This window comes from Petromyzon marinus, chromosome 8 (assembly GCF_048934315.1).
Source record: "Petromyzon marinus isolate PM22_M1 ecotype Great Lakes invasive population chromosome 8, UKy_Petmar_22M1.pri1.0, whole genome shotgun sequence".
Taxonomy (NCBI): Eukaryota; Metazoa; Chordata; class Hyperoartia; order Petromyzontiformes; family Petromyzontidae; genus Petromyzon; species Petromyzon marinus.
Genome location: NC_133674.1, coordinates 19,035,312 through 19,061,016, shown reverse-complemented (window position 1 = coordinate 19,061,016; position 25,705 = coordinate 19,035,312). Strand labels below are relative to the sequence as shown.

General features: G+C 52.4%; 1 protein-coding gene across 2 annotated transcripts in view; it reads right to left on the bottom strand.

The window, feature by feature from the left end:
- LOC116940337 (synaptopodin 2-like protein) overlaps positions 1–25,705 on the bottom strand; it is a 53,467-nt gene that overhangs the window by 19,063 nt on the left and 8,699 nt on the right. For both annotated transcript variants that reach the window (XR_004402533.2, XM_032950033.2), the window contains exons 2-7: positions 13,742–13,893; positions 12,766–13,496; positions 8,199–8,798; positions 6,642–7,381; positions 5,665–6,081; positions 4,344–4,589 (exon numbers count right to left, since the gene is read on the bottom strand). Coding sequence is in view for 1 of the 2 variants with exons in the window: in XM_032950033.2 (XP_032805924.2) it covers positions 4,344–4,589; positions 5,665–6,081; positions 6,642–7,381; positions 8,199–8,798; positions 12,766–13,496; positions 13,742–13,893 (2,886 nt within the window). In the remaining variant the exon portion in view is untranslated. The remainder of the gene's footprint in view (positions 1–4,343; positions 4,590–5,664; positions 6,082–6,641; positions 7,382–8,198; positions 8,799–12,765; positions 13,497–13,741; positions 13,894–25,705) is intronic.

Here is a 25,705-nt window from a genome sequence, read left to right as displayed (position 1 = left end):
ACAAACTATTGCCTTCCTTCACAGCCTTCGACCCTCGTCCGTCCGACCTGTAACGGTTCATGGCCAGTGGTTCTCAACTATTTGTTGGCTACTGTGCTATACCGATTGTTGAATTTAGTTTCAACCGAGTTACCCCCCTTGCCTGACCCAACATGGTTCAGAGAAATTAATTAATGATGGACGTCAATATTTTAATAAATTGCCCATTTTGTGGAGTATCCTAACTGCGAATAAAACAAAAAATTAACGGATACTCTGCACGCAAAGCGATAAATTCGTTCGCGATCACTGGATACTCTTGGTAACCACATTATTTACGATCAGTCAGTTTAGAAATGTATTTTATATAGTTCTAGGTTACCATGTAAATTTTAACTTAAACGTAGTAATTTTATATTGGCAGATTCATACGTGATTATTCACCAATGACTCTCACGTACGATATAATTTCACGCATTTATAAATGACCTCACGTACCTCCTGGGACATTGCCACGTACCCCCAGGGGCCCACGCGCCCCCGGTTGAGAACCACTGGATAATGGGGATCGCGGGGAAAAGTTAGCGGACAACGCGGGGGAGGCATAGCGGGGCTGCGTTCCTGCCTAGCGCTGCTCTTTAGGAAGGGAAGCAGTTTGCAAGCGTGTTCTAAACGAGAAGCAAAATGCACGCTGGTGTCGTGCTCGCAGCTAACGGGGGGCTACGCAGCGGAAATATCTGGCAGTCTCTAGAGATAAGCCGTGCACAACTTGTTAAGAATATTTGCGAGCGGGTGGTTAATAGCGATTAAAAAAGCATAACGCCGTCACGTCATCATCTTCATGCCGTAATAAACGTTCAATGGCGTTCATCTCTGCAGTGTATGCTTGGCCAGAGAAAGACATTTCACATTCGTACGGCGGGACCTGGCATATGCATATTAAACATAACTACCACTGACTTTTAACCAAGCAATTCAGCCTCAAAAAGGTGGTTCCTCTTTTTACTGACCACAGCGAGGTGATCTCTCTCTCTCTAGCGTATGGCAAGTGAGCCATGCGCTCACTCGAGTAGCGCGGCTAATACTGCTCAGTCAGTGATCAGCGAGATAACGATGATGATGAGTCTCAAGACTTCTTCAGGAAGGTCCGGCATTGCGATGTTTTGGCCAGTTCCCATCGCTGAGAGTTTGCCTTCACGTGGGGAACTGAACAAACCGGGGAAAAGACCACCCAGCGTGCACAGCAGGGGGTTGACCCTCATCACTACCGCCTCCTGCCCACCTCACAATCCCGTGCCTACAACACCTGGCAAGCCCCCTCGTGGTGGCCGCCCTTGAGACCACTCAACGGGTTCAAGCCTCTGCTCCGCTTCTGAGATCGAATGTGTTCAGGCACATGCGTAGTTCCGACGAGATTTGAAAACAGCTGATTTATTCGCCATGGTGGTGTATATACTGTAAAAACTCACTTCATGAAAACGGCTACACGATTGAGAGGTCCCAATTTGTAAAATTGAGAAATGATTGTCGTTAAACACGGGGGGGGGGGGGGGGGGAACATCCACTACTGCTGACATAAAACAAGTGACAGGCTAGTTGGGATGTGAACGATTAAGGGGATAACGATGCTTCAACCCATCGATTAAGATCAATTCTCGAGCTCACTTGCATGCGATGCGGTTTGTAACAGGTGAATTCGATATCTTTAGCCATGGATAACGAAGGGGGGGGGGGAGCTTACCCATAACACACCTGATAATGATGGTAAGAATAACACTACTGTAATGATATCCCATGATCTATATTTTAAACTTAATTGACATCCCGATCAAAGGATAACACGCGCGCGGGTTTACCTGCGGAGACAATTGGTTACATTCCGGGAGCTGTATAAAATGTAGGTACAGTACTGTGTTGTTATTGTTGTTATCTATCTAAGGAACAAGTCCACAAACTTTACCCTCTCCACGTGGGCACACGCTTCTGGTGATAGAGGGGAACACACGAAGTTAAAGACGAAAATTCATGTAGAGCTCCAGCAACCAGCCAATAATTCAAACAATCAATTACTCAATCTATTACTGTTCTGACTGATATTATTTGAAAACTCGCATTAAAATGTGCACATCATTTGCATAAATACATTCCTTTAAATCCCTGCACTAAAATCACGTGGTTGGAGCTTTGTGTGCGGATATTTTTATTTACACATTATCATTATCCCCCATCATGATGTCACGATCTCCCCCATAATGACATCATTGTCACCGATGCCAATGATTATGTCATCTCTCTTTACCAATCGTCATCGCGGTGCCACACCAGGCGTGTTGGGCGTCACTCGCCCGGCTGGCAATGAATCGATTATAAAAATATATAATTTTTTGTTGTTGTTAAAGAATATACTTTTTTGCTTGTAAAGAACAGCTGTCAAGGGGAGGGCACATCCCATCGAATTTGTGCTTGGGCAAATAAAAAATAAACCCTCCTCGGCTTGAGCCACAAAATCTCAGCTGCTGCTGCCGCTGTGTGATTATATCACCGGTAGAACAGAAACGTTCACGAATCGAAAGGGCGCTGGTGTTGTCGGTCGCTCGTAAGGCGTGTAGCTCACGCTACGCGAGACACACAAGCGTAGGGACGAGATTCAACAATTCACGAAGAAATATTTCAACCGCTGAAAAAAAAAAGTTATCATGCCGTACGTAAATGGCGAGAAAGCAGAATTTTCCTCAAATCTGCAAACTCCAGTTGCGTTTTTTTAATAGCTGACACACAGTGGGTGGCCAATGTCTGCTTTCCAAAGGCACTAAAGAGGTCACAACTGATACGGTTCACCTACCCCTGCCAGCCACCGCCACCTCCAACACCAAATACAAACGCAACAGGGCCCTGGAGCGACCGAATCTCTCACGAGGTCAACCGTTACAACTTCTACGATGGCGACGTCGATGACGGCCGACGCGTCCGAGCAACCGGTGGTCGCGTTGCATGCCGACGCTTCGATTTCTCCGATATCACCGCGGCCGAGCGATCGTTCGTTTTCTGCTCGATTTCTACGCGGCCTCTTTGACGGCAGGCAGGAGGCGCGCGAAACGTTTCGGCAGCCCACGCTCTCATCAAGGAAGGGAGCACCAGGGGGGGACTCTCGTTTTCCGTGCGATTATTGGGGGGCGATCGGTGGATACGGGCGGGGGGGGGTGAAGCGACTTTCCCGGTCCGCCTCCCCCCCCCCCCACCACCACCACCTTATCTCTCGTACCTAAACCCAGACGCCGACGGACGGCTTCGTCTTTTTGCGTGGCCGCGATTGTGCAGCTGGGTACGTCGAAGGCAACTTTTAACAAAAGGCCGAGATGTGACGACGCTTTTGCGAGCGGTGTGTCGGTCGTCGATTGAAGGCGACGCCGAGGCGAGAGGCACTTCATTGCGTTTCAGCACTCCAGCAGGCCGGACTAATGACACAAATGTGTCTAATATCTTTTATCGGCGTGCACTCGCACCCCGGAAAACTAAGTGCAATGCGGAAGCCGCATTAATTAGGTAGTATTAAAAAAATAATAACAATCCCAAGTTTACAAACAAACTCATGCTGCTGGCACTATATCGTAGCTAAATTGTGGTGCAGCTTCACGTTTTCTCATTGAAATTCGCTACGGGTTAGCTAAGCAGGATGTAACAATGTTGGAGAAGCTACGCGGGATGTAACGATCGCGGGGAAGCTACGCGGGATGTAACTATTGTGGGGAAGCAACGCGGGATGTAACGATCGTGGGGAAGCTACGCGGGATGTAACGATCGCGGAGAATCGTTACATCCCTCCCACTACCACGCTGAGCGAGCCTCCCTCCCCTCTTCTCCAATGAGGGCATCTCCATGAGCGGTGCTCAATTGTAGTGCTGGGGTTCAGCCAGGGCCCCCCACACCTGTCGCTGGAGGCCCAGGTTACGCACGCTGAACGTCGGCCGCGGCTTTGCCAACCCGGGGGCCCTGACGTGCGACACCGCCGATGCCACCGCGGACTCCTCCTCGTGGCCCCACGAGGGCGGCGGAGTCGGTAGCGCCGACGCCATGAACGCGCCGAGCGACGACGGAGGAGCGGACGGAGGAGCGGAAGGAAGAGGATTCGGAGTGGGAGTCACGGACCGAGGATCGCCACGGGCGGAGACGGGCGCCGGCCCCCACGGCAGCGTCGCCGCTCGCCGCGTCACGGCGCTGATCGCCGAGGCGGCTGTGGCCGTCGCTGCGACGGGGGCCGCGGGGCGGGACCCGGGGGCCGCCGTTGGCAGGGAGGGCCGGGCTATCGCCTCCGGGTCGTACACGAACATGGCCGATTTGAGCTGGTAAGCCGGCCGGCGCATCACCTCCTTGGCCGACATGGGCTTGGTTGCTTTCTTGCCCTTGCCGCCCGTGCCGCCGCCGCCCAGCTTGTACTGCTGCTGCTGCTGCTTGCCCCAGGAGGGTGGCGGTGGCGTGCGCACCGTGGACGTGGGCAGCCAGGACGGGGGCAGCGAGGATGGCGACGAGGGCGTGGGAGCCCGCCGAGGGCTGTCCACCACGTAGTTCTCCATGCGGCTGCGGCGACGCGCAAACAGCTCCCCGCCTTTACCCTGTGGCACGGGTGAGGGGGGGGGGTGCACGCCGGTGGGGGGGGGGGGCACGGCATAGGGCACGCCAGTTATCGGTTGACCGTGTTTGCCGGGTTCGCTCGTGGGTTGATGGACGGGCGAATAGTTAATTGGCGTAGGGAGGTCGGGGGTGGGCGGATGGCTAGGTAAGTGGAAGGTTGGGGTGTGTTGAGTGGGTAGTTAGCTAATTGGGTTGATGGTTAGGTAGGCGGGCAGGTCGGTGGCTAGGCAGGTCATTGAGTGATTAGCTTGGTAATTATTAAACTGGGTAGATAGGTGGTAGGTAATTAATTTGGCAGGCAGGTGGCAGGATTTTTAAGCAGGTCGGTGGGTAGTTATGTTGATCGATCTTTTAATGTGTGAGTAGGTAAATATTTAATTGGGTCAGTTGATAGATTGGTAAGTTTGGTAAGTAGGTAATTAGGAAGGTTGTTTGGTACATAGTTTGGTGATTCATATATTTTTTCAGTATTTAACCAGTCCAAATTTCTAATTAAAGCTTTTCACACTCAGTCTCTAGAAACACTTGTTAAAGATGCCAGAGCATTTTCAATATTTGCCCGTACCATTATACTATACTAACATAACTACAACTATGACAAAAATATACTCCATGAGGTGGCCAAATCCATATCACAACTGGGACAATTGCCACTTGAAATCGAAATGTTAACTCAAAGAGCAATCCTGTCTGTTGGACCCTGCGTGAATTCACAGCGCAAGCTGTGGCACTGACACGTTTAGCGGCGTTGCGTGATTGGCGTTTTGGTGCCATGAATGAGGTGGGAGCCCCCTCCTGTCCAATTTCCATCCCCCACACCCTTTCCTCTCGGCAGCCCTGGCACTTGGAGCCCCTCCACCCCATCAAAACCCCGTGGCAGTTCCACCGCCTGCACGCTCGGTAGCTACGCCGTGGACGGCGCCGCACCCCATCCCCATCGGCGCGCCGCTGACTTTCCGGTGAATTCCCGGCGGCTTCCCGGTGAACAGGCTCGCACGACGAGTCGATTTAAGCGCGCGCGACGGCGGGGCGGGGAGCGTCGGCGTCGCGCATTGCCTGCAGGGTCGGGACGCCCGGCTCGCTGGCCGTGTGCAGGGGGCAGGGCGAGGGTGTGTGGCGGAGAAACAGGGTGCTCTCCTGGGGCTCCTCCACAGGGCTCGACGGCTTGCTGCCACCCGACGACGGCTTGGGAGCGATGGGCGGCGGCGGCGTCTTCCCTTTGGCGCCGCCGCCGCCGCCGCCGCCGCCGCCGACGGTGCCGGTGGTCGTGGCCATGGCGACGCCAGATCCGGACCGAAGGAAGTTGGACGCCTCGGCCCCGAGGCTCAGGAAGTCGTCCTCGGGCCCGGACTCGAACCCCGGCCGCCCGTCCAGACCCTGCACCAGGGAGAGCAGCTCCGGGTTTGGCCGCTGCTTCTCCTTGGGGGGCTCCGGGATGGAGAAGAGGCGCTGCTTAGGGCGTCTTTGTGCCTGCTGTGTGCGGAGACGGGTGGAGAGAGAGAGAGAGGGACACAGTCAGGTAAACAACTGGCCGCTCGTACTTGTCCTAACCACAACCCATAATCATAGCTAATTTTGTCAACCGGACACTCGTATTTGCCTTAACCAAAACCATCTCTAATCATAATTATCCAACCGCCCACGAATACTCTTCTTCTCACCGAACCAACTAGCCCACCGCACCTAACCCTGACCGCTAACTCTCACCTTAGCCCCTCTCTTGGCTTCTCACCTGGCCCCATTCTCACTTTTTGTTTAAACTTTTGGACATTTTCAGCTCCAGCCCTGGGGTAGGTGGCCACCTTGTCCACAGAGCCAACATGGACGGAAGTCTCAGTCAACCTAAGTCCTATCAACAAACACTGTGCAGAATAACTGTGACTAAGCGCAACACGACACCGGTACCAGATTGTGGCACAAATCAATTCCTTGCCGCCCAAACACAGAGATGCCAAAACTCGGACTGGTGGCAACCATATTCCCCTCCCACCCCCATGCACCCCATCAGCCACAACCACCGCGAGCTCCTCTACCTGGAGCACGCCGGTGCGCACCGCCGGCGTGGAGATCCTCTGCTCCCTCGAGGGGAGAACCTCGGCCCCGGCGCCTGCCGAGCTTTGCGGCGCCGCCGACGCCACCGGCTGGGCAAAGGTCCTCTGCGCTTCCTCCGCCATCGCCGGCATCGCCGCCACGGCCGCCGCTCCCTGAGCCCCGCGACCCGAGACCGTGAACGCCTGGGCGGTGCGGTTGACCGCCACGGCTCCCGGCGACGATAACAATGGCTGCAGCTGCTGATGGTGATGCTGCTGCTGATGGTGCTGCTGCTGCTGCTGCTGATGGTGCTGCTGCTGGGGCGGCTTGGGAGAGAAGCTCACGCGGTTGAACGGCGCCGAGGCCGGGCGCTGGCTGCCGGGCCCCTCCGCCACGGGGGTGAACGGCCGCGCGCTCCGATTTTGCACGCCCGACTGCTGCTGTTGGTACTGCTGCTGTTCGTACTGCTGTTGGTACTGCTGCTGCTGCTGCTCGTACTGCTGCTGCTGCTGCTGCTCACCCAGCTGCTGCTGCTGGGCGGGTTGCGCCGCGTGCCCCGGCTCCCCCCCGGGGCCGGAGTAGTTGAACGCGATGGTCACGGGCGCCGCCGCCGTGGTCACGCTGACCCCGTGACCCCGGGTCGGGGCCGGAGGGAGCTGCACGCTGGAGGAGAAGGTGCGAGACTGGGGGGGCTGCACTGGGCTGTACGAGGGGGGGGCGTGCGGGGGTGCACCCTGAAGCGCTGTGTGTACGTGCGTGTGCGTGCGTGTGTGCGTACATGTACGCGTGTGTGAGAATACATGTGTGTGTGTACGTTACGTGTAAGAGTGTGCGTGTACGCACATGTGTGTGCGTGTCCATTCATGCGTGTGTGCATGCGTGAATGTGTGTGCACGTGCGTGCGTGCATGTGTGTGTACGTGGGTGTGTGCGGGCGTATGTACATGCGCGTGGGAGAGACACATGGACAAGTTAATCAATTTCTGCGTGTGCACGCATTGATTCACTATGTGTATATTTAAAGGAAAAAAGGTATAAATATAAACAATCTATATTTTGTTACATTATATATCATTGCATTTTAAGTTTAACATTGACCTCATGCTAAACAGTGCACTTGAACTCTTGAGTAACTTTTTTTTCTATCCCTTTTTTCCGTCTTTTTCCCCCAAAAATCTGCTAAGCAAACGATGAAAAATACGCGATGCAGCATGGAGAGATGCAAGCTCTGAATCGCACTGAGATGTAGGAAGAGGAGCGAAGTGAGAAAGTGATCAGGAGCAACTCAATTCACACTCCGGTTGGGACAGCGCACATCAGTAGACGGGGCAAAGGTCGACAGATGAGAGTGGTAATGTAACGGCTGCTAAAGGAGGGAACGTGCCGGAGAGAATGGCCACCGTGGAAATGGAGTGAGAAGGCGAGTGCAGGAATGAAATGGATTGTGCCATGGCAGGACCGTGAGGGATGGTGGTGGTGACAGCAGTGGATAACCCACGGTTGATGGATGATGAGTGATGAAATGATCACAATGACGTTGAAAACAAAAACTAAAATTACCGTCCGCTTGATCGCCCGCCGCGTGGCCGAGATCATTTCCAGGATTCTGCACCTCGCCCGCTCCTCCCGCTCCTCCGGGTTTCTCTCGCCGGCTCTCCGCCGCTCGCTCCTCCCTGGACAGCTCCTCCACGCGCTGCCTCCTCCGCTCAAACAGCAGCGCGCCCTTCCCCTTGCCCAGCTCGGGGAGGCTGTCGCGACCGCCCCTGCCGTGGTGACCCTCAGCGCCGGCGCTCTCCCAGTCGGACGAGACGGCGTCCCACGCGTTGGGCCGTCCCTCCGTCCCCTCGGTCCGCGCCCACTCCTCGTCCTCCTCCTCTTCCTCCTCCTCGTCCTCGTCCTCGTCGTAGTCCTCACCCGACGCGCCGGGAGGCTCGCCGCCCTCGCCGTCCGACGCCATGCCGTAGCTGACGAGGGTGTAGCGCTTGACGCGCTGCCGGCGCCGGCGGAACATGAGGATGCCGCGCGAGTCCGGGCGGGGGCTGCCGGGGTCGGCGCTGGGAGCGCGCGGCACCGGCGAGGCGAGGGAGTGCGCGATGTTCTGGCACCGCCGGCGCACCTCCTTCTGCTGCTTCTCCACCAGGCTCTCGCCGCGGTTCAGTCCTGCGCGTGAGTGGGGAGCGGTGGTGCAGCGGTTAGAGCTACTACAGTCAGCGCTATTACGGTTAGCGCGTTGGCTTACGAAATCCGGCGACCCACGTTCGATTTCCGGCCACGGCCAACGTCGGTGACGATTGTCTGAACCGGTCCTGGCCTCCTGTAGGTCTGCTCAGCTTCAAATGAGTACCTGCTGCGGTGTGTAAACATGGCCACTCAGGAGACCAAGGCGCTGGTCACACACCTGCTCGTGTGCCGTTCCGACCTTCATAGGTGCTAGCTAACAGCACTTGCCCCACAATGCTAAGGCTATAGGGGAGATATTTGTCTTCATATGAGTGTTAGTGTAAGTAAGAGTGTGTGAATTGTAGTGTGCGTTCGCGTATGTGTGCTGGTGTGTGATGTGAGTGATTGCATTCGTGAATGAGTAATGAAGTGGGCGTTTAGTGCACATTCCCTCGCAGCAGTTTGACAGACACAGAGCAACGTGACACAAGCAGCATAGACAAGATGCAGCCCGTGACCAAATCACCTGGCATCATCCTGATCTCGGAAGATCCCAGAAGCTAAGCCGGTATGAGCCTGGATAGCGCTTGGAACGGGTGACCACCGTGCATGTCGGGCTGCCATTGGCGGTTGCGGAGCTGCGCTACTTTGTGATCAGCCGAGGCCAAGCCTGTCAAAGCAATTGACGTGACAGTAAAACTTCTATGACCCCGCGTCTACGCTACCAAGCAGGCTCCTCATGGCCCGCACGGCTTGGGGAGGCCCTAGGCCAGCAGTGCATCGCCCCAAGGGCTGTGACGTCGCACAATGACGCGCGTGCACGTCACGGGCAGCGTGTACGTCACATGCAGCGTGTACGTCACAGGCAGCGTGCACGTCACAGGCAGCGTGCACGTCACAGGCAGCGTGCACGTCACAAGCAGCGTGCACGTCACAGGCAGCGTGCACGTCACAGGCAGCGTGCACGTCACAGGCAACGTGCACGTCACAGGCAACGTGCACGTCACAGGCAGCGTGTACGTCACAGGCAGCGTGTACGTCACAGGCAGAGCGGGCGGACAGTGTGGCGGTCTCAGCGGGCGTTCAATTCACAACCGCCACGGTGGAGATACACTTCCCGCACAATGGTGCAAGACAAAGACAAAGATCCCCCATGAAGCCTCAACAGACGGTTGGGGCAAGTGCTGTTAGCGAGTGCCTATGAAGGCCGGCATGGCACACGAGGGGGTGGATGGCCAATACCACGCTCTCCCGCCTTCGTCTCCCTAGTAGCAATGTTTTTATACGCTGCACCAGGTACTCATTTGAGGCTGAGTCGACCTAGGGGAGGCCCGGGACCGGTTCAGATAATCGTCACTGGTGTTGGCCGTGCGCAGCGCGCTTACCGCTACACTGCCGCTTCCCGACACACGCAGACACACATACAGACACACAGACACACACACAGACACACATACAGACACACAGACACAAAGATCCCCCATATAGCCTTAACAGACTGTAGGGGTAAGTTCTGTTACGGGCACCTATGAAGGCCGGAACGGTACACGAGGGGGTGGGTGGCCAGCACCACGCCCGACCGCCTTTGTCTCCCCAGTGGCGATGTTACCACACCGCACCAGGTACTCATTTGAGGCTGAGTCGACCTAGGGGAGGCCCGGGACCGGTTCAGATACACAGACACGCACACAAACACGCACACAGACACACACACAGACACACATACAGACACGCACACAGACACGCACACAGAAACGCACACAGACATGCACGCAGACACGCACGCAGACACGCACACAGACACGCACACAGAAACGCACACAGACACGCATGCAGACACGCACACAGACACGCACGCAGACACGCACGCAGACACACATACAGACACGCACACAGACACACACACAGACACGCACACAGACACGCACGCAGACACACATACAGACACGCACACAGACACGCACACAGACACACACACACAGACAGGCACACAGACACACATACAGACACGCACACAGACACACACAGAGACACGCACACAGACACACACACAGACACGCACACAGACACACATACAGACACGCACACAGACACACACAGACACGCACACAGACACACATACAGACACGCACACAGACACACACACAGACACGCATGCAGACACGCACACAGACACGCACGCAGACACGCACGCAGACACACATACAGACACGCACACAGACACACACACAGACACGCACGCAGACACACATACAGACACGCACACAGACACACACAGAGACACGCACACAGACACACACACAGACACGCACACAGACACACATACAGACACGCACACAGACACACACAGACACGCACACAGACACACATACAGACACGCACACAGACACACACACAGACACGCACACAGACACACACACAGACACGCACACAGACACGCACACAGACACACACACAGACGAATCGCAGCGATAATTAACGGCGCTAACGCTCACCCCTGTCGCAATGGCGGCAGGGGATTGATATGAGAACGGGATAAGAATAGAGAGCCCTTACTCATGCCTGGATGTCATCCTGTGACATGCCCGCCAAGGCGTGTGTGCTGGCTGACATCCAGGTGTGACGCTTTGGGGCAAAGCGTGTTCAGATGGCGTAACAATGGCAATGTCACCTTGATCTGCAAAGCATGCTGGGGAGATCCGTTGTGTTTGTCTGTTAAAGGCACGTATTTGTGTATCTGTGTATTTGTGTAATTGTGTATTTGTGTAATTGTGTACTTGTGTATTTGTGTAATTGTGTATTTGTGTATGTACAATCCATGCTTAACACGTGGTAGGCTTTCGCGACCAATATCATCCATAATAGAGGGGGTTTTTTTGGGTTAGATCGCGTAAATATATAAATGCGTCGTTAAAACCCGCCACCACCCAACAAAGACAACTAGTAAGGGTTGTCACGTAAATGGAACATCTGTACTCAGATTGTAAATGTTGTGACTTGGCTCTCCAACACACCGGTGTACTGTACTAGTGACGAATTGGCCACGTTCTGTTTACGTGACAACCCTTACTAGTTAGTTGTGTCGGGTGGTGGCGGGTTTTAACGACAAGCGATCTTACCCAAATAAACCTCTATTATGGATAATCCATGCTCTTTGATAATTGCAAAACCAGCTATGGCTTGCTGGTGAGTACCAAGAGCACGAAGCTGATCCAAAGTTGACAATATTAATGTTTTTGGTATGCTTTAGAACACCAATTGGTATTCTAAGTTAAATGGCATCTTGGGAAAATAATAACGAAATAATAATAAAATATGCAGACAATCAAGACTAATGTAAATTCTAAATATGTTATAGGATGGTTAGGAATCTGAAATTTGGCATTTATATGAAATTTAATCTGCACACGTAATTATAAATATAAAAAATATAATGTATGAAATGTGGGATCCCAAAAATACGTACCTAATTGGTCCATGAATATGGACCACGCCACTGCACCCATCCAACCCCCCCTTCACATTATATATAAAACATTTTAACAGATAAGGCCCACTGAGCTGTACAGTAGCTCTTTTTTAGAAGCAACCTGGCCATCACAAATGATGAAACAACGAAGTGGCTCATCACATGGACATCTATAGCAGCAGCCAAAAACTCTGAACGAGTGGCTTCGATAATAAATGTGGAGGGAGAAAACCGGAGGACCCGGAGAAAAATCCACTCGAGCATGGGGAGAGCGTGCAAACTCCAAATATAGAGCAGGCGTCACGGTCGGGATCGAACCCACGGCCTCCTGTACACCAGGCGAGGTCGTTAACATCCCGGCAAGGTGGCGCCCCAATCAACTTTTGGTGGGGGGTAAATAATAACAATATTGACCATGTCAGTGAACATGGGCCCCGTCCACCTCCCTGTCCCCTCCCCCAGCCCCCTCTTCCCGCCCGCCCCCCCTCCCACACTCACGCGCTTGCTTCGCCTTCTCCTTGTACGTGGCGATGAGCTCCTCCTCGTCCACGATGGCCACGTTGCGCAGGGGGTCCACCTCCCTGGTGGCGGCGCCGCCTGGCCCTCGCACGGCCAAGTTGAGGGTGAAGGCCAGCGCCGCCTGCCCGTCCTGCGCCGCCGGGGCCCCTGCCGCGGCGGCGGCGTCGTCGTCGGCGGCGACGTCACCCCCCCCGTGTCCCCCCGAACCCTCGCCGTCCCCCGCCTCGCCCTCCTGGCCGCCGTTGAGGACGATGTGCAGGGAGCTCTGCTTCGGCGGGGCGGCGCTTCCGTTCGCGACGTGCCCACCGGACCCCGACGTTCCGTTCACCACCGCCCGCTTCAGGTGCTGCTGCTGCTGGTGCTGCTGGTGGTGGTGGTAGTGGACGAGCTCGGACGTCGAGTCGTACTCGCTGAGGTCCGACACTTCGACGCCGCCCTCGTGGTAGAGCCCCGTGTCGCCGGACGCGGGGCCGGACGAGGAGGCGAACGAGGTGAACGAGGGCTGCTGCTGCTGCTGCTGCTGGGTGGGGGAGGACCGGGGGCTGCGGCGGTGGCCCCACGGGCGGTGCGACGAGGCCCAGCCCGGGTCCGTGTTGGCGTCGCTGTCCGTTTCCCCGAAGTAAGCGTCGCTGTCCGAGGCCGAGGTGAGCTCCTGGTAGCTGGACGCACGCAGACGGTGGCCGTCCTCGGCCCCGGCGAGGTTCCTGCATCTGTGGGCGCGCATCGAGGGGCGTCGGGAGCCGCGCGTTAGGGTAGGGGGTTAGGTCGGCTGCGTGCGTGTATTGTGGGGAGCGGTGGCGCAGTCGTTGCCGCTTTCACTCTTTATTTTCTAGACTTTCACGAAGGTTTTGGGGTAGGTTGGGTTTAGGTTGGGGCGCTCGTCTTAAAAATGTATATCAGCGTTATGTTAATGATGAGCCCCCCCCCCCCCGCCGGGCCTCCCCTCCCCCCGCACCTGCCCACAAGGATGTCCAGGGAGCCACCGCCGGCATCCACCAGGTTCATGGCCTGGGTGTGCGTGAGGCCCGCGCACGGGTGGCCGTTGATGGCCACCACCTCGTCTCGCTCGCACATCCCGGCTCGCGACGCCGCGCTCCGCTTGCGCATCTTCAGCACGGACAAGTGGAGGGGTGGGGGGGTGAAGGGGGCACAAGGGAAAGAGCCTCAGGGAGTAAGTATGTATTTATGCATTAGGTTGTTTATCCACTTTCTTGCCATTGAATTGGATAGCATAGCCAAATCGCAGTAATCGTAACAGTTCATCGGATGACAAGGAGATCGCATAACGATCGAGGGTTGTCTTGGAAAACCTTGACTATAGAGTTTAAAAACAACCTCTGCTCGCGTCCACTGCACAGTGTACGCAATATGTTTTTTTTCATCCACTTAAATCCACGCACTCCCAACAGAAGCCTGCTCTCTGGACAATGAGAGTTTGTCGGTTTATCACGTCTTTTTTGCTCAGACACCGCCTCAATTCTCCCATCTTAATGAAGGGGGCAGCTTCAGAATCCAGTTCAGGTGCCACTCGCCACTGACGTTAGCCGTGGCCGGGAATGAAACTCGTGGCGCGGCGCCGCTAACTACTTCGCTACTGTGTCCCCAAAGAGGAAAAGAAAAGTAACATTACAATCCAAACCGTGAGCCACGACCCCTCTGGGTTTGTCTTCGTGCATTCGTGGGAACTGTGTTTGACGTTTTGGAGGCCAGGGAGCCATTCGGGCTCATTTTGAGGACACTGGACTTTGAGAGGGCGACATGTTCCTTGTTCCTCATGTCTCATGTTTGGGTGGCAAGGGTCGTGGTGGTGTGGCTGAGGGGAAGGTGGAGGTGGTTTAGCTGCCCTCTTTCACCCCTTTTATTGCCATGTCCATGACTCCCCATCGTCATTCGGAGGAGGTCAGGGCTCAGGCCTGTAGTAAATAAAGGAAAGCGTCGTGTCATTTGAGGATTTACGTTGTGGGTAACAGAGGCCAGAGCAGTAAAATATGTTATTATGCTGAACCTCGATACTACCACGTGTACGCTCCCCGCCTTCACCAATCCACACTCACTGGCGAGGTAAAGTATGTTTGAACTTTCTGACCCGCCCCTCCTGGACATCTGTGAAAAAGAGCTTCATAGCTCATTGGATTCCTCCTGCAGTCTAAATAAAGACACTGATTCTGTATCGTAAAACAGCCATGACTGGCACGGTGTGGGGAGGCCTTCATCCAGCAGTGCATCGACACTGGCAGTCTATTTAGCGATACTGCACTGCTCATTGTAATTGTTAGATATATCTTGAATTGAGCTAGCAATTAGGTCTACTCAGCCCAAATTGGGGTGTTCGGTGTTGGCCACGCCACCCGTTCGTGTGCTGTGTCGGCCTTGAGGGCACGCTTGTCCTCATGCGTGCCCAATAAACGTAGCCAAGTGGGAGAGAATTGCGCTTGACGATGCGTGATTAGTGTGTGTTGGCATCCTGCGTTCGTATTGGGCATTCAGCAGCCCAGGCAGGGTAGCGAGGATAATTTAGGAGCTGCCGCTGTTCACTTTACAAGTTTCATCCAGAAATGACCTTGAAATATCTCTCTAGCCCCCGTCCTCTCTGTACCCTCCCTTCCCCAGCCACTATTGACCCTCCCCAGTGGGAAATGTAATCTCAAACACCAAGGTTATTGACAGAAGGGCAACATTTAAAAAAAAACATGTATTAAAAGGCTATCCGGTGAAGGACTTTTCCCAAGGCTTGGGTGGAACCACGGTTTTAGATCGGCGTCTGATTTTACGATCACAGCCTCCGACCGCTCCTTTCCTGAGGAGGTGAGGGCTGGAGCAACCCGCCCATGAAAACTCTTGCGAGTGATTAGAGCCACGTGTAAAGGCTTGGCTGTGCAATAAGCAGCCGTGAGAGGGGTGGCTGGGTTGGTTCAGAGGTCAGCGAGAGCCGAGTTGGCATCACTGACATCGCGAGTATGAAACGAGGCTTTAGCTGCCTTGGTCGTCGCCAAACTGGGCTTGCAACTTGAGCGAGGTGATGGTCACCGGTGACTGTGCAAAAGCAGCATTATGTTAAACGTTTGTTTTTTTGTCTCGCTTACTTAAACTGGCAACAACAAAAATACAATTCTGGAAAAAAAAGTTACAAATATCACAATGACCGTTTGACTGCCGTATCGGGAACATTTATCTGTAAGGTGGCTCTGTGGGAGAGTGAGTCCGACCCTCACGTGTGGAGGGGCGGACTTAAAACGTCATCTCAGAAGTAGTTTTGTGACATCACCTTCCACAGGTCATTCTCGAACGCTCCTCGCGGGGTGATGGACCACACCGCGAGTGTCTGGAATGGTGGCGTCATCTCACGACGTCACGCGAATGTGCAGAAGCGGAATGCAAGTGCGGAACACAAATAAAATTGTCGCAAAAAAGTACATGGTGGCATTTTAATACGTGCACTTAGTCAATTGTTTTCTTCATTACCCACCATGTGAATGTGGAATTTCCAGCTGAGAAGAGTAAACGTGAGATGAAAACTCGTTTCTTTAGAACTGCTCTGTGTGTGCGCGGTTTGCTACGTACGGTGCGAAAGAAGTTCAACGCACACTCAAACCACTTCAAATCGTTTCGGCTTTTCAATCGTGACACGCCACCCCGCTGTATTCATGGAGTTCGCTGGGTTTTTTTCCCGATGTGTCTAATCTGATGCGACGCGCAGACGGAATGGAATGGAATGTCGACGCTTTCCGCGGCGCAGTTGAAGTTGACTCACGGTCGTGCGCCATGTGTGCTCTTGCGAATACAACAGAGAGAGAGAGAGAGCCACGGAGGGCTGGCGTGACACCTGCACGTGTCTGCCACACGTTAACGTACAACATAAGTGTGGCGGTGGGGGGTAGATTCGGGGGGAAGGTGGGGGGCACACCTGTGAAGCGGCCTTTTGGAGGCAAGGGTTGATCGATCAACAGACTCTCGAAGCCACACGTGACACATTGCGTTGTATTGTAGTTAAGCGCACGTGTTGCACTCCGTGCATGCACATCACTTTTGTCAATCCACGACAGGATGGATGGTGGCCTCCCCACGCCGCGCAGGTCATGGGGGTTACTTGACAATATACTTCGCCGTCGGCGTGGCTTTGGTGATGGCAGGGTACAACAACAACAACAGATTTCCCTGCTCTGCCCACAACAGGCATCCACAATCTACAACCTGTGCGGCGTGATCCAGAATCGGCTTTCCACGCCACCCGCGCTGCGTGCCAGGTGGAGTGACGGGGTGACTTGAGAGCCGCGAGGAAACCGCTGCTGTAGCTTGAACTGGAATGGCCCCGCTTGGCCGGGGCAAAGCTGCATAAAGGAAAGCGTTACCCACGCCTGCCCTGTCCTCAATTCTCCACGTTAGGAAAATGCTTCCCTGTGATTGGCACCCCGAGCGAAACAGCGGACGGTCGCTGGTGACCCCAGCAGCGTCTGCTTGACTGTAAGAGGCTGCGCCATGCTGATGAGACTGAGAAAGTTGAAGGCCGCCCAGGGGTTTGCTCTCGTCTAATGGCACTGGAAAATATTTGTCCGTATATATTTTTTTCATTTGAGTGGATGAATAATGTTCTCTGTGTATCGAAAAGAGCCCAATTGGGTCACATGACTCTTTCAGGAGGCTCCCTGCACTGGGATGTGTTGGTAAATTCGATGAATGAGTGTTTGGCTTGCTGGTGGAGAACAAAGTGCCGGGAGAAATCCCACGCACGAGAGGGGGTAACACCGCCTCTGCACAAACTAATTCAAGAACCCATTGCTGTTCTGTCATCTCCTGGCCGTCTCATTGCATAAAACAGAACATTCTGTGCATGTGCATAACACACACCGTGCTACCGCTACGTGCAAGAGAATAATATTGGGCACGGTATAATTCAATCCAATGCTGCACTGCCATGTCTTGCGAACCTCACCTATTATGAAATTGACGTCAAATTTCACGTGTTCCCAAAGTCCATTCGCAGATGTGGAACGTTATTGGAATACAATTAGATGTTGACCACTGCAGAGTTATTTGAGGTTGCGCTCTGTAGCTCTACGTTGTGTTTCGGGTTAGGCCACTTTTTGTCTGGTACCAACATCTGACAATTCGCTCCGGCTCCCGGGAGCTTTTTTTCACTACTCCAAAAAAAGGTTCCCGAAGAAGATCCCACTCACATGGAGTAAATCGTCGGACGTCGTGCCAAAAAACGCGCGGGCACAACCTGAAAACACATCGCAGCGCAACGCAATTCAAGTCACGATCGATCTGAATAGCACGAAACGATGGTGCAGATATCAATCTCACTCATGCTCCTCCCACCTCTGTGTAACGTGGCCACACAGAGCCCCCCTCTTTCTCCCACTACCCCCCACCCATCAACCAACCCCCGCCTCAAATTACCGGCCTCATTAGCGGCACCACGCCAACCCCAATGCTGGGGCCACGCGTCATTCCTAAAGCATGCGGGGCCGTCGAAAACCCACACCTGTCGGTCGCATGAATCCAGTCGACGGTAGCTGCGAGCGTCTCGGGGGCCAAAGAAATCCGTGGGTAATGCAGACACCGCGCTGTTGCCGCAAGCCTTCACGGGGCGACGCGGATTCGTTTTTTGTTTACTCTATCCCTGCCCGGTGCGTACGGCTCACCGATGAGCAATAACGGGGTGAAACCGAGTCGGTGTCTCGCACGCTGAGCGGACGGGTCGAGCGTCTGACAGATTTTGTGTTTATTTTGGAATTGCTCGCAGACAGCAGTGGATCACCTTGCATCAGAGAATGGCCCCTGGAAGACGGCTGCACGCAATTTGCTTCTTGGAGCCACTTAAAGAGACCTTCTCCGCCCACACTTAGGGGCACGTCCAGAGATCGTCGCATCTCAAACTCATATTTTGTTAATCTCAGAGTTGGAATAAGCCAAGTTTAGTGATCAGCCAGATTTAATATTTATTTTCGTGCAGTGATTGCTAACCGGGCTGATGCTATGAATGCGCTCCACTGCAGAATGTGGATTTATTCCACGTGGATGAAATCATGATTTGAATCCAGGATCTATGCAGTTCTAGGTCAGCGTCTCTGACCCCAGAGTCACCTGGCCAATTCATACTGTCCGACTGCAAGTTCTGTTTGGCCAAAAATGTCTAAAAATGGTTTACGTTAAAGAGATGCCAATGCAAAGTCAATATAATTTCACGTTTTTTTTTAGAAACGGTAATGTAGTGGGAATGTGGATTGATTTGCACACTGTGCCATGAACCCAGTGACCTGAGTTTAATTCCTAGCCACAGCGAACACCAGTGGCGAGTGATATCTGAACCAGTACTGGGCCCCCCGCCTTTACACTGATCATTTAATTCAGGACACCCCGCGGGAATGAGGCCATGTAGAGCGACGCAGCATGGGGGTGGGGGCGGGGGGGCTTAATCCAGCAGTGGATTGACACGTGGTTGTAAATGATAAATGTTTACATTGTATTCAGTTTTGCTGACATTAAATTAATTAGACTGTGGGGGTTCTCCAGACGCTAAGTTCTCCTTTCATTTGCAAAAAAAAAAACATCCAAAAATGTAGTGTCCAAAAACTGAAATTAGGACCCTCATGAAAGAAATATTAAAACAGAGTTTTTGTTGCGTAAAATGTAACTATGTATTATACAACTGTGACTCTCAAGCGTAAATAGCATTTGACAGCACCGCACGAAGGTGCGTTTCAGCGACGCTGGCTGCGTATAACTAACTTTATTGTTTTGGCTTCCTCCCTCCGTCTGTCTTTTGAGCGTTTAGCCTCTGCAATGTATGAGACGGGCGAGAGAATATGGGAAGCAGAGCACGTGTATTTTTTTGCACGTCACTTCACGTTGGGAGGATACTGAAGAGAGAGAGAGATGGGGCTATGGTAGGGTACTGTTGTGATGCTGAGCGGGTTGGAGGTGTAGGAATTCTCACAATGCGTGGAATGGCCCTTTAAAAAATCAAAGTGGGGCCTTTGTGGGTTTGGTGTAGCTTTCCCTAACCCTTTGGCTGAAATTAAACATTTGTGTGGCGACTGCACGCAAATATATAACGACAGGCGTGGCAGACCTTTGGATCCAGTCGAAGAAAGGGATAAATTTGGTGTTGAGTTTTGCCTGGTTTCGGGTGACACGGGCAGGTGGCTTAATTGGATAATTGGAATTCGTCAGTGCTGAGCTGTCGCCAGGCCTGTTCTCCTGGGAAGGTGAGTTAATCTGTACACACTCCCGTGCGGTGGAGGCAGCTCTAAATAAGTCAACTCCCAAGCTCAAATGAGCATCGAGAAGTGCTCCCCTCCATCAATGGTCCTCACCCAGTTGTGGAAATTCCACATTCCCATGGTGAATACCGTTAGCTGTCCGTAGCAGAGCCTCGAATGGCTTCCCATCAAGTGGCGTTCACCTGTTGGTACGTTTGGGTTGAGTTGGATCTGGCTGGGATTTTTTTAAATCTAGGTCTCATAATTAAGTGCCTTTCTCTCCACAATGGGTGGACTAGTGGCGCGATGGTTAGCGGTGCTGTGCTATGAAACGAGCTACCTGCGTTTGATTTATGGCCACGGCTAACATCAGTGGCCAGTAATAACTTACAAGGCCCTGGCTCCTCCAGGGTCCTCCAGGGCCTGTTAAGTTACATCAGTACATGATGATGATAATTATCATCACCATCATCCAAATCATAATGTGTAGACGTGACCAAAAACACAGCACTGCAATCAATGTGAGCACGGATGGGTTATTAATTTGGGTTCAGTACAAAAATCGTAATCGTAACACTAAAAAGCATAAGCGCTGACAGGAAAGGAAATTGAAAAAGAGGTGCTCGCTAACAGCACGTGGAGGTGTTGGATTGAAGGACCGTGAGGGCTAGCGATGGCTTGAGGCATTCATCCAGCAGTGGATTGCTCTTGGCTCGTGGTGATGATGACACGCACATGCATACATCCTATATATAATTAAAACAACCTGCATTGGTGGCATTTTGAAAGCGTACGTAGAAAATAATGTTACACCTTCGATCAATGAAAAAAAAAACACATTTGTTTAAGACTTTGCTGGCATACGAGTAGACCTAAAGCCAGAGATGCAGGACGGCTCTTGCGCCTAAGCCCCCTGCTGTGTTGCCCCACCTGCGGGACCCGTGCAGTGGCGACGTGCCGTGGCATCAACAACCCTGGCGGTGACGGGACTCTTGCCTCGGACATTATTCAATTATCCGTCTGTTGCTCGAGAAGCGATAACGTCCAAATGGTTACCTTTATTGATTTCCAACAGGTCAGAGACCCTGCTTGTTGAGACACCGAGCGTTTACATCGGTAAATGGTTTTGCCTGCTTGCTACAAAATAAACAATTATGGGGGGGGGGGGGGGAGGCATTGATCCAGAAGGCCCATTAGCCGGCTGATGGACCCAAATGTCATTACATTCGTAACGCGGTCAAACCTAGCCCTTGTCAGTCCGCGTATTTATTTATTTATCGTTGTATTTCCATACATATTTAAGTTAGAAAATGCGGCGATTGTTGGTGATAACGGTGGAAAGGTCTTCTCAGGCAGCTCTTCTCACGCGTGCTCTGGTTGTTGTGTTCTCCACTCCTGCTGCTATGAGGAATTTTGAAAATGCCACCGAGTGCCCCCCACACCCCCCACCCCGCTCCCCTGGTCATTACGGGGCAACAGGTAACTTGATGGGGAGATCAAAGGCGTTCCAGCATAGAGTTTGATCCTGGGGTCCACTCAAGGCATAGTTCCCCCGAGACAAAGAAGATCATTGTTTCCTGCGTGATTCATTAAATTATTACTATAATTGAGATGGCTACGGCGCTACTACGTTGTGTGCGGAAGAGGGTAGTACTATGCTCATCATCTTCACCAACCTACGCTGACCAGCGTGGTGAAGTATGGCTAAATAGCTCCCACGACATGCAAGACACGACGAGATCCACATTCAGCAGTGGATTGGCAAAAGGGCTCTACCTATATACACATATAATGTAGACACACACAGAGAAATACCAAAACGCCAAGCAAATTTATGTGGCAGTTTGACAATCATCTGGGTCACCCCTCTTGTGAAATGGTTCTTTCCAAATCTGACTGCACTATCATGGGCGAGATTCCAGGACTGATGCTGGACTTGCACCTGGTGTCGGGTGTCCAACACTTGGAATGTTCCAAGTGACGCGTGCGTTAAGGGGGTGGGGATTGGGGGTTGGTGCCTGTGATGGGTGAGAGCAAGTGTGCCTCTCACTCCGGGTCAAAGTACCCTCAGGTTGGATCCCAAACAACACTTTAGAGCCCTCCTCCCCTCCACCCTGTCGCGTTGCCACCTGCTTGGTGTTATTTTTCAGCAAGTATTTTTTTTACATCATCTGTCAGATGGAAATCATAATCGGCCCCGATGAACAGACACAAACCCAGACTTTTTATCTCATTCGCGCAGTCGACCAGACTTCAAACGTATGACGCTTTCGATTAAAACACGGTTGATAAGTGGTGGCGCAGTGGTTAGCATACTGTGATGTTAACCCGGTGACCTGAGTTTGATTCCCTTCCGCGCCTAACATCAGTGGCGAGTGATATGTGAGCCCGTTCTTCTGTCCCACACCCCTTCACCATCCCTCAGTGACCAGTGTGGTGAAGTATGACCAAGACCTACTCCCCATGACCAAAGCTAGGCTGTAGGGTGGCCTTCATCCAGCAGCGTAATGAACATATGGCTGTGCATTATTATTACATGTTATATATAATAATACAAAATATAGCAAATAGCAATACATAGTTCAAGATAAACTAATGAGCAGGAATACAATTTTAATTACTGTAGTCGAGTTACTTCTCTTGCGTCTTCACGGAAGGCCGGTGTGTATTCTCGCCTAACAAATAGCAGTGCCCAGAGATCCCCCCCCCCCACCCCGCATAAAAAGGAGGCAACAGTGGCACAAGGCCCCCCCCCCCCTAGCTTCAGCGAGTATTTATAATCCATGATGAGCTTGCAAGATCAGCTACTCTCTGGACCTTGGCTTGCGGGGGTCTCTGGTATGCGTCGTTTATATATGACGGTAGGGAGGGCGAACAGGGCAGAGGATGGGAGGTCGTGTGCGTGGTGGCGGGTTCACGTGTGAGCGTTGGGGTGTCGTTGGGTGGCTGGATGAGCAGCGTGCTCCTTTAGAGATGCTGTGACACAGGAACCGGGGCGCACGCACGCCATGACGGCAGCGGAGGACCTGCGACGGATGTCCGCGTGTGGGACGGAATCGCCCCGTGTGAAATATAGCGGCCGTGTACCGCGAACAATAATAATGGTGGTGGTGATGATTTGCAGACTTTCGGAAATCCACTGATTAACGGAAGCCCCCCCCCCACCCTCTCATGCTACGTTCAATGAGGTTGTTTGGCCACGCCCGTGTGTGTCGGTGAGCTGGCAGTGTCGCCTTAAGCCACGGCACATGACGATTTGGCCGTTGTGTTGCTCTGAATCGGGACCTTTATGCACCTAATGAGATCCCCACACGAATTGGGCGCGAAGTTACGCAAGCCCGCCTCATAATACGCGGGATCGCCAAAGTTAAGAGCCCCCTCGCATCGAGAGCCGAAGAGGCATTTAAAGTTACACCAACTCTTAATTGTGCCGGCTCTAGTACGTGGGAACATACCGGCGACGGCTTTTTCTCACGATGAGAACAATGCCCCCCGCTACGCCCGTGAGAATCACGACGAGGTCTGTGCATCGTCACTGACCTCCGTGACGAAACCCCAATGTCAGTCCGGTGTCAGGAAATATTTGTGCCCCAGGAATGGACGCAGATTTTGTTCCCCCGAGGGGAAGCAATATTCAGGAATAATCTTCCCTTCCTCTAGAATGCTGTACCCCCGTTATTTGTCGGAACAGACTAAATCCTTCTTTGCATATCCGTGGATTTCCACCGAAAACTTTACATCTAAGATCACTGTGCACGCTTGTTTGTGCAGAAGCACATTGCTCAGTTTTGCGTTCAGTGCCACGAAAGTTCATGCTGCCTCGTGCGCTGACAGTCGCGCACAACGGGAGCAGCATCCCAGGGGGCATGAATCAATAGAAGTGGAGGGAATCTGTGGATCCTGTGGCGGTATGAAACGCATACTATAAACACGTACGATTGCATATGGAGACGACTTCTAGAAGATGGGATCACGGCTGCATTTAGAAGCTCTCCACCAACTTCTAACGATGGCAACAACCTCCTGATCTCTCCTGAGAGCCACTTTCATCACATACCAAGTACCATTCACAAACAGATATGAAAATATTCATATTCTTAGCTCTTTCGGTAAAGTCACGTTGAAGGGAAACAATAAATATATATAAAACAATATATATTTTATTATTTGATTGTTTCCCTTCAACGTGACTTTACCGAAAGAGCTAAGAATATGAATTACTGCAGTCACGAAAGCTTTAAATCAAAAGATATGAAAATAATTTAATATATTCTTACATACATTCACATATGGATGCATGTGTCGTAAGTGGATGAATATATTTATTTAATATCCATCCAAGCACGATCCAGGTTCAACCCCGCTTAGATGATATGAATCAATATTTATAAATCAAAATCAATATATATAAATCAAAATCAATGCTTTCCTACTAATAAGTCTCAGAAGGCTAGAACTTGGATCCTGCTTGGATGGACGCCACACATAATGGGCCTTGTAGACTCTGGGGCCACGTTGTGGGCAAAACCCATTGTTGCACTGTACTTCTATGCCCCTGCGTCTATGTTCTCCACCTTAATCAACCAGTATTGACCAGCATGGCGAGGTATGGTCAAACAAGCCCTCATGGTCCTTGGGGATGCATTCATACAGTAGCGGATTTACAAAAGGGCTGTACTCGTTTTTGTTATGCCAGCCTACAATCTCTCTATCCCAATCTGACATATCTGATGACAATATGGAGTTAAACATACCAAGGGAATATATATTTATATATTATAACACTTGAGAACTTTTATTTTTTTCACAATAGCTGTTGATTGCAATTGTCAGGGAAACCTTGAAAGTTAAAGCAAAAGGATGTGGCACAAAGGGAAGGCATGAGTGTTGCGTGCGTGACGCTTCAGTGCGTCGCGATGACGCGGAGGCCGAGGCAGGGCGAATTGAATGAGGCGGTCGTGGGTGAATGAGATTCCGAGAATCTTTAGCTCTGAATTAAAAGCAATGGCCCCTGATACAATGCTGGTAGTGAGTCGGTCCATTGATAATTATAGAAGCAGAATACCATCTTCACTGACACCGAGTTATCTTGACGCAGTTTTTTTTTCTATTCGAGCCTCTATCTTGAACATGCAAAATACTCCTTATTAGGGAATTAAATCACATGAAATATGAAGCTTGCATGTGCCGTGGCAGAGAGGCGGTAGAGTGGTTAACGCGTGGCGCCATCTGAACCCGGCGTCCCGAGTTCGATTCCCGGCCACGGCTAACATCAGTGGAGAGCGTTAACGGAATCCATCCCTGCCCATCCGCCCATTCACCACCCTGCACTGACCATGCGAATGGGCAAGGATGGCCAAAGATTCCCCGGTGACCTACATGGCGACTTTCATGTACTGGTGGCTTGAGAATGGCTGCAGCTTAGCTTGTATTGTAAACATTCATGGTGGTGTCAAGCGGTGGATCCGTGGCTTTCGAGGGAAGGGTTGGTGGACAACGTGCAGATTTGTGACTCGCAAGCCAATTTGGGTTGTTAAGTGGCCAGGCGGTGGCAGTACAGCAAGTGGGTTTGTGAAACCATCGTTACGGAGCGTAGAGCTGTCATCCCCTCACACGCACGGGGGGGGGGGGGTGGGTTTCTCCAAGCTCTCTGGAGTCCTCTGACACGCAACATTCTCATTGTTAAGGAATTGACCGAACATTTTCATGCAGTA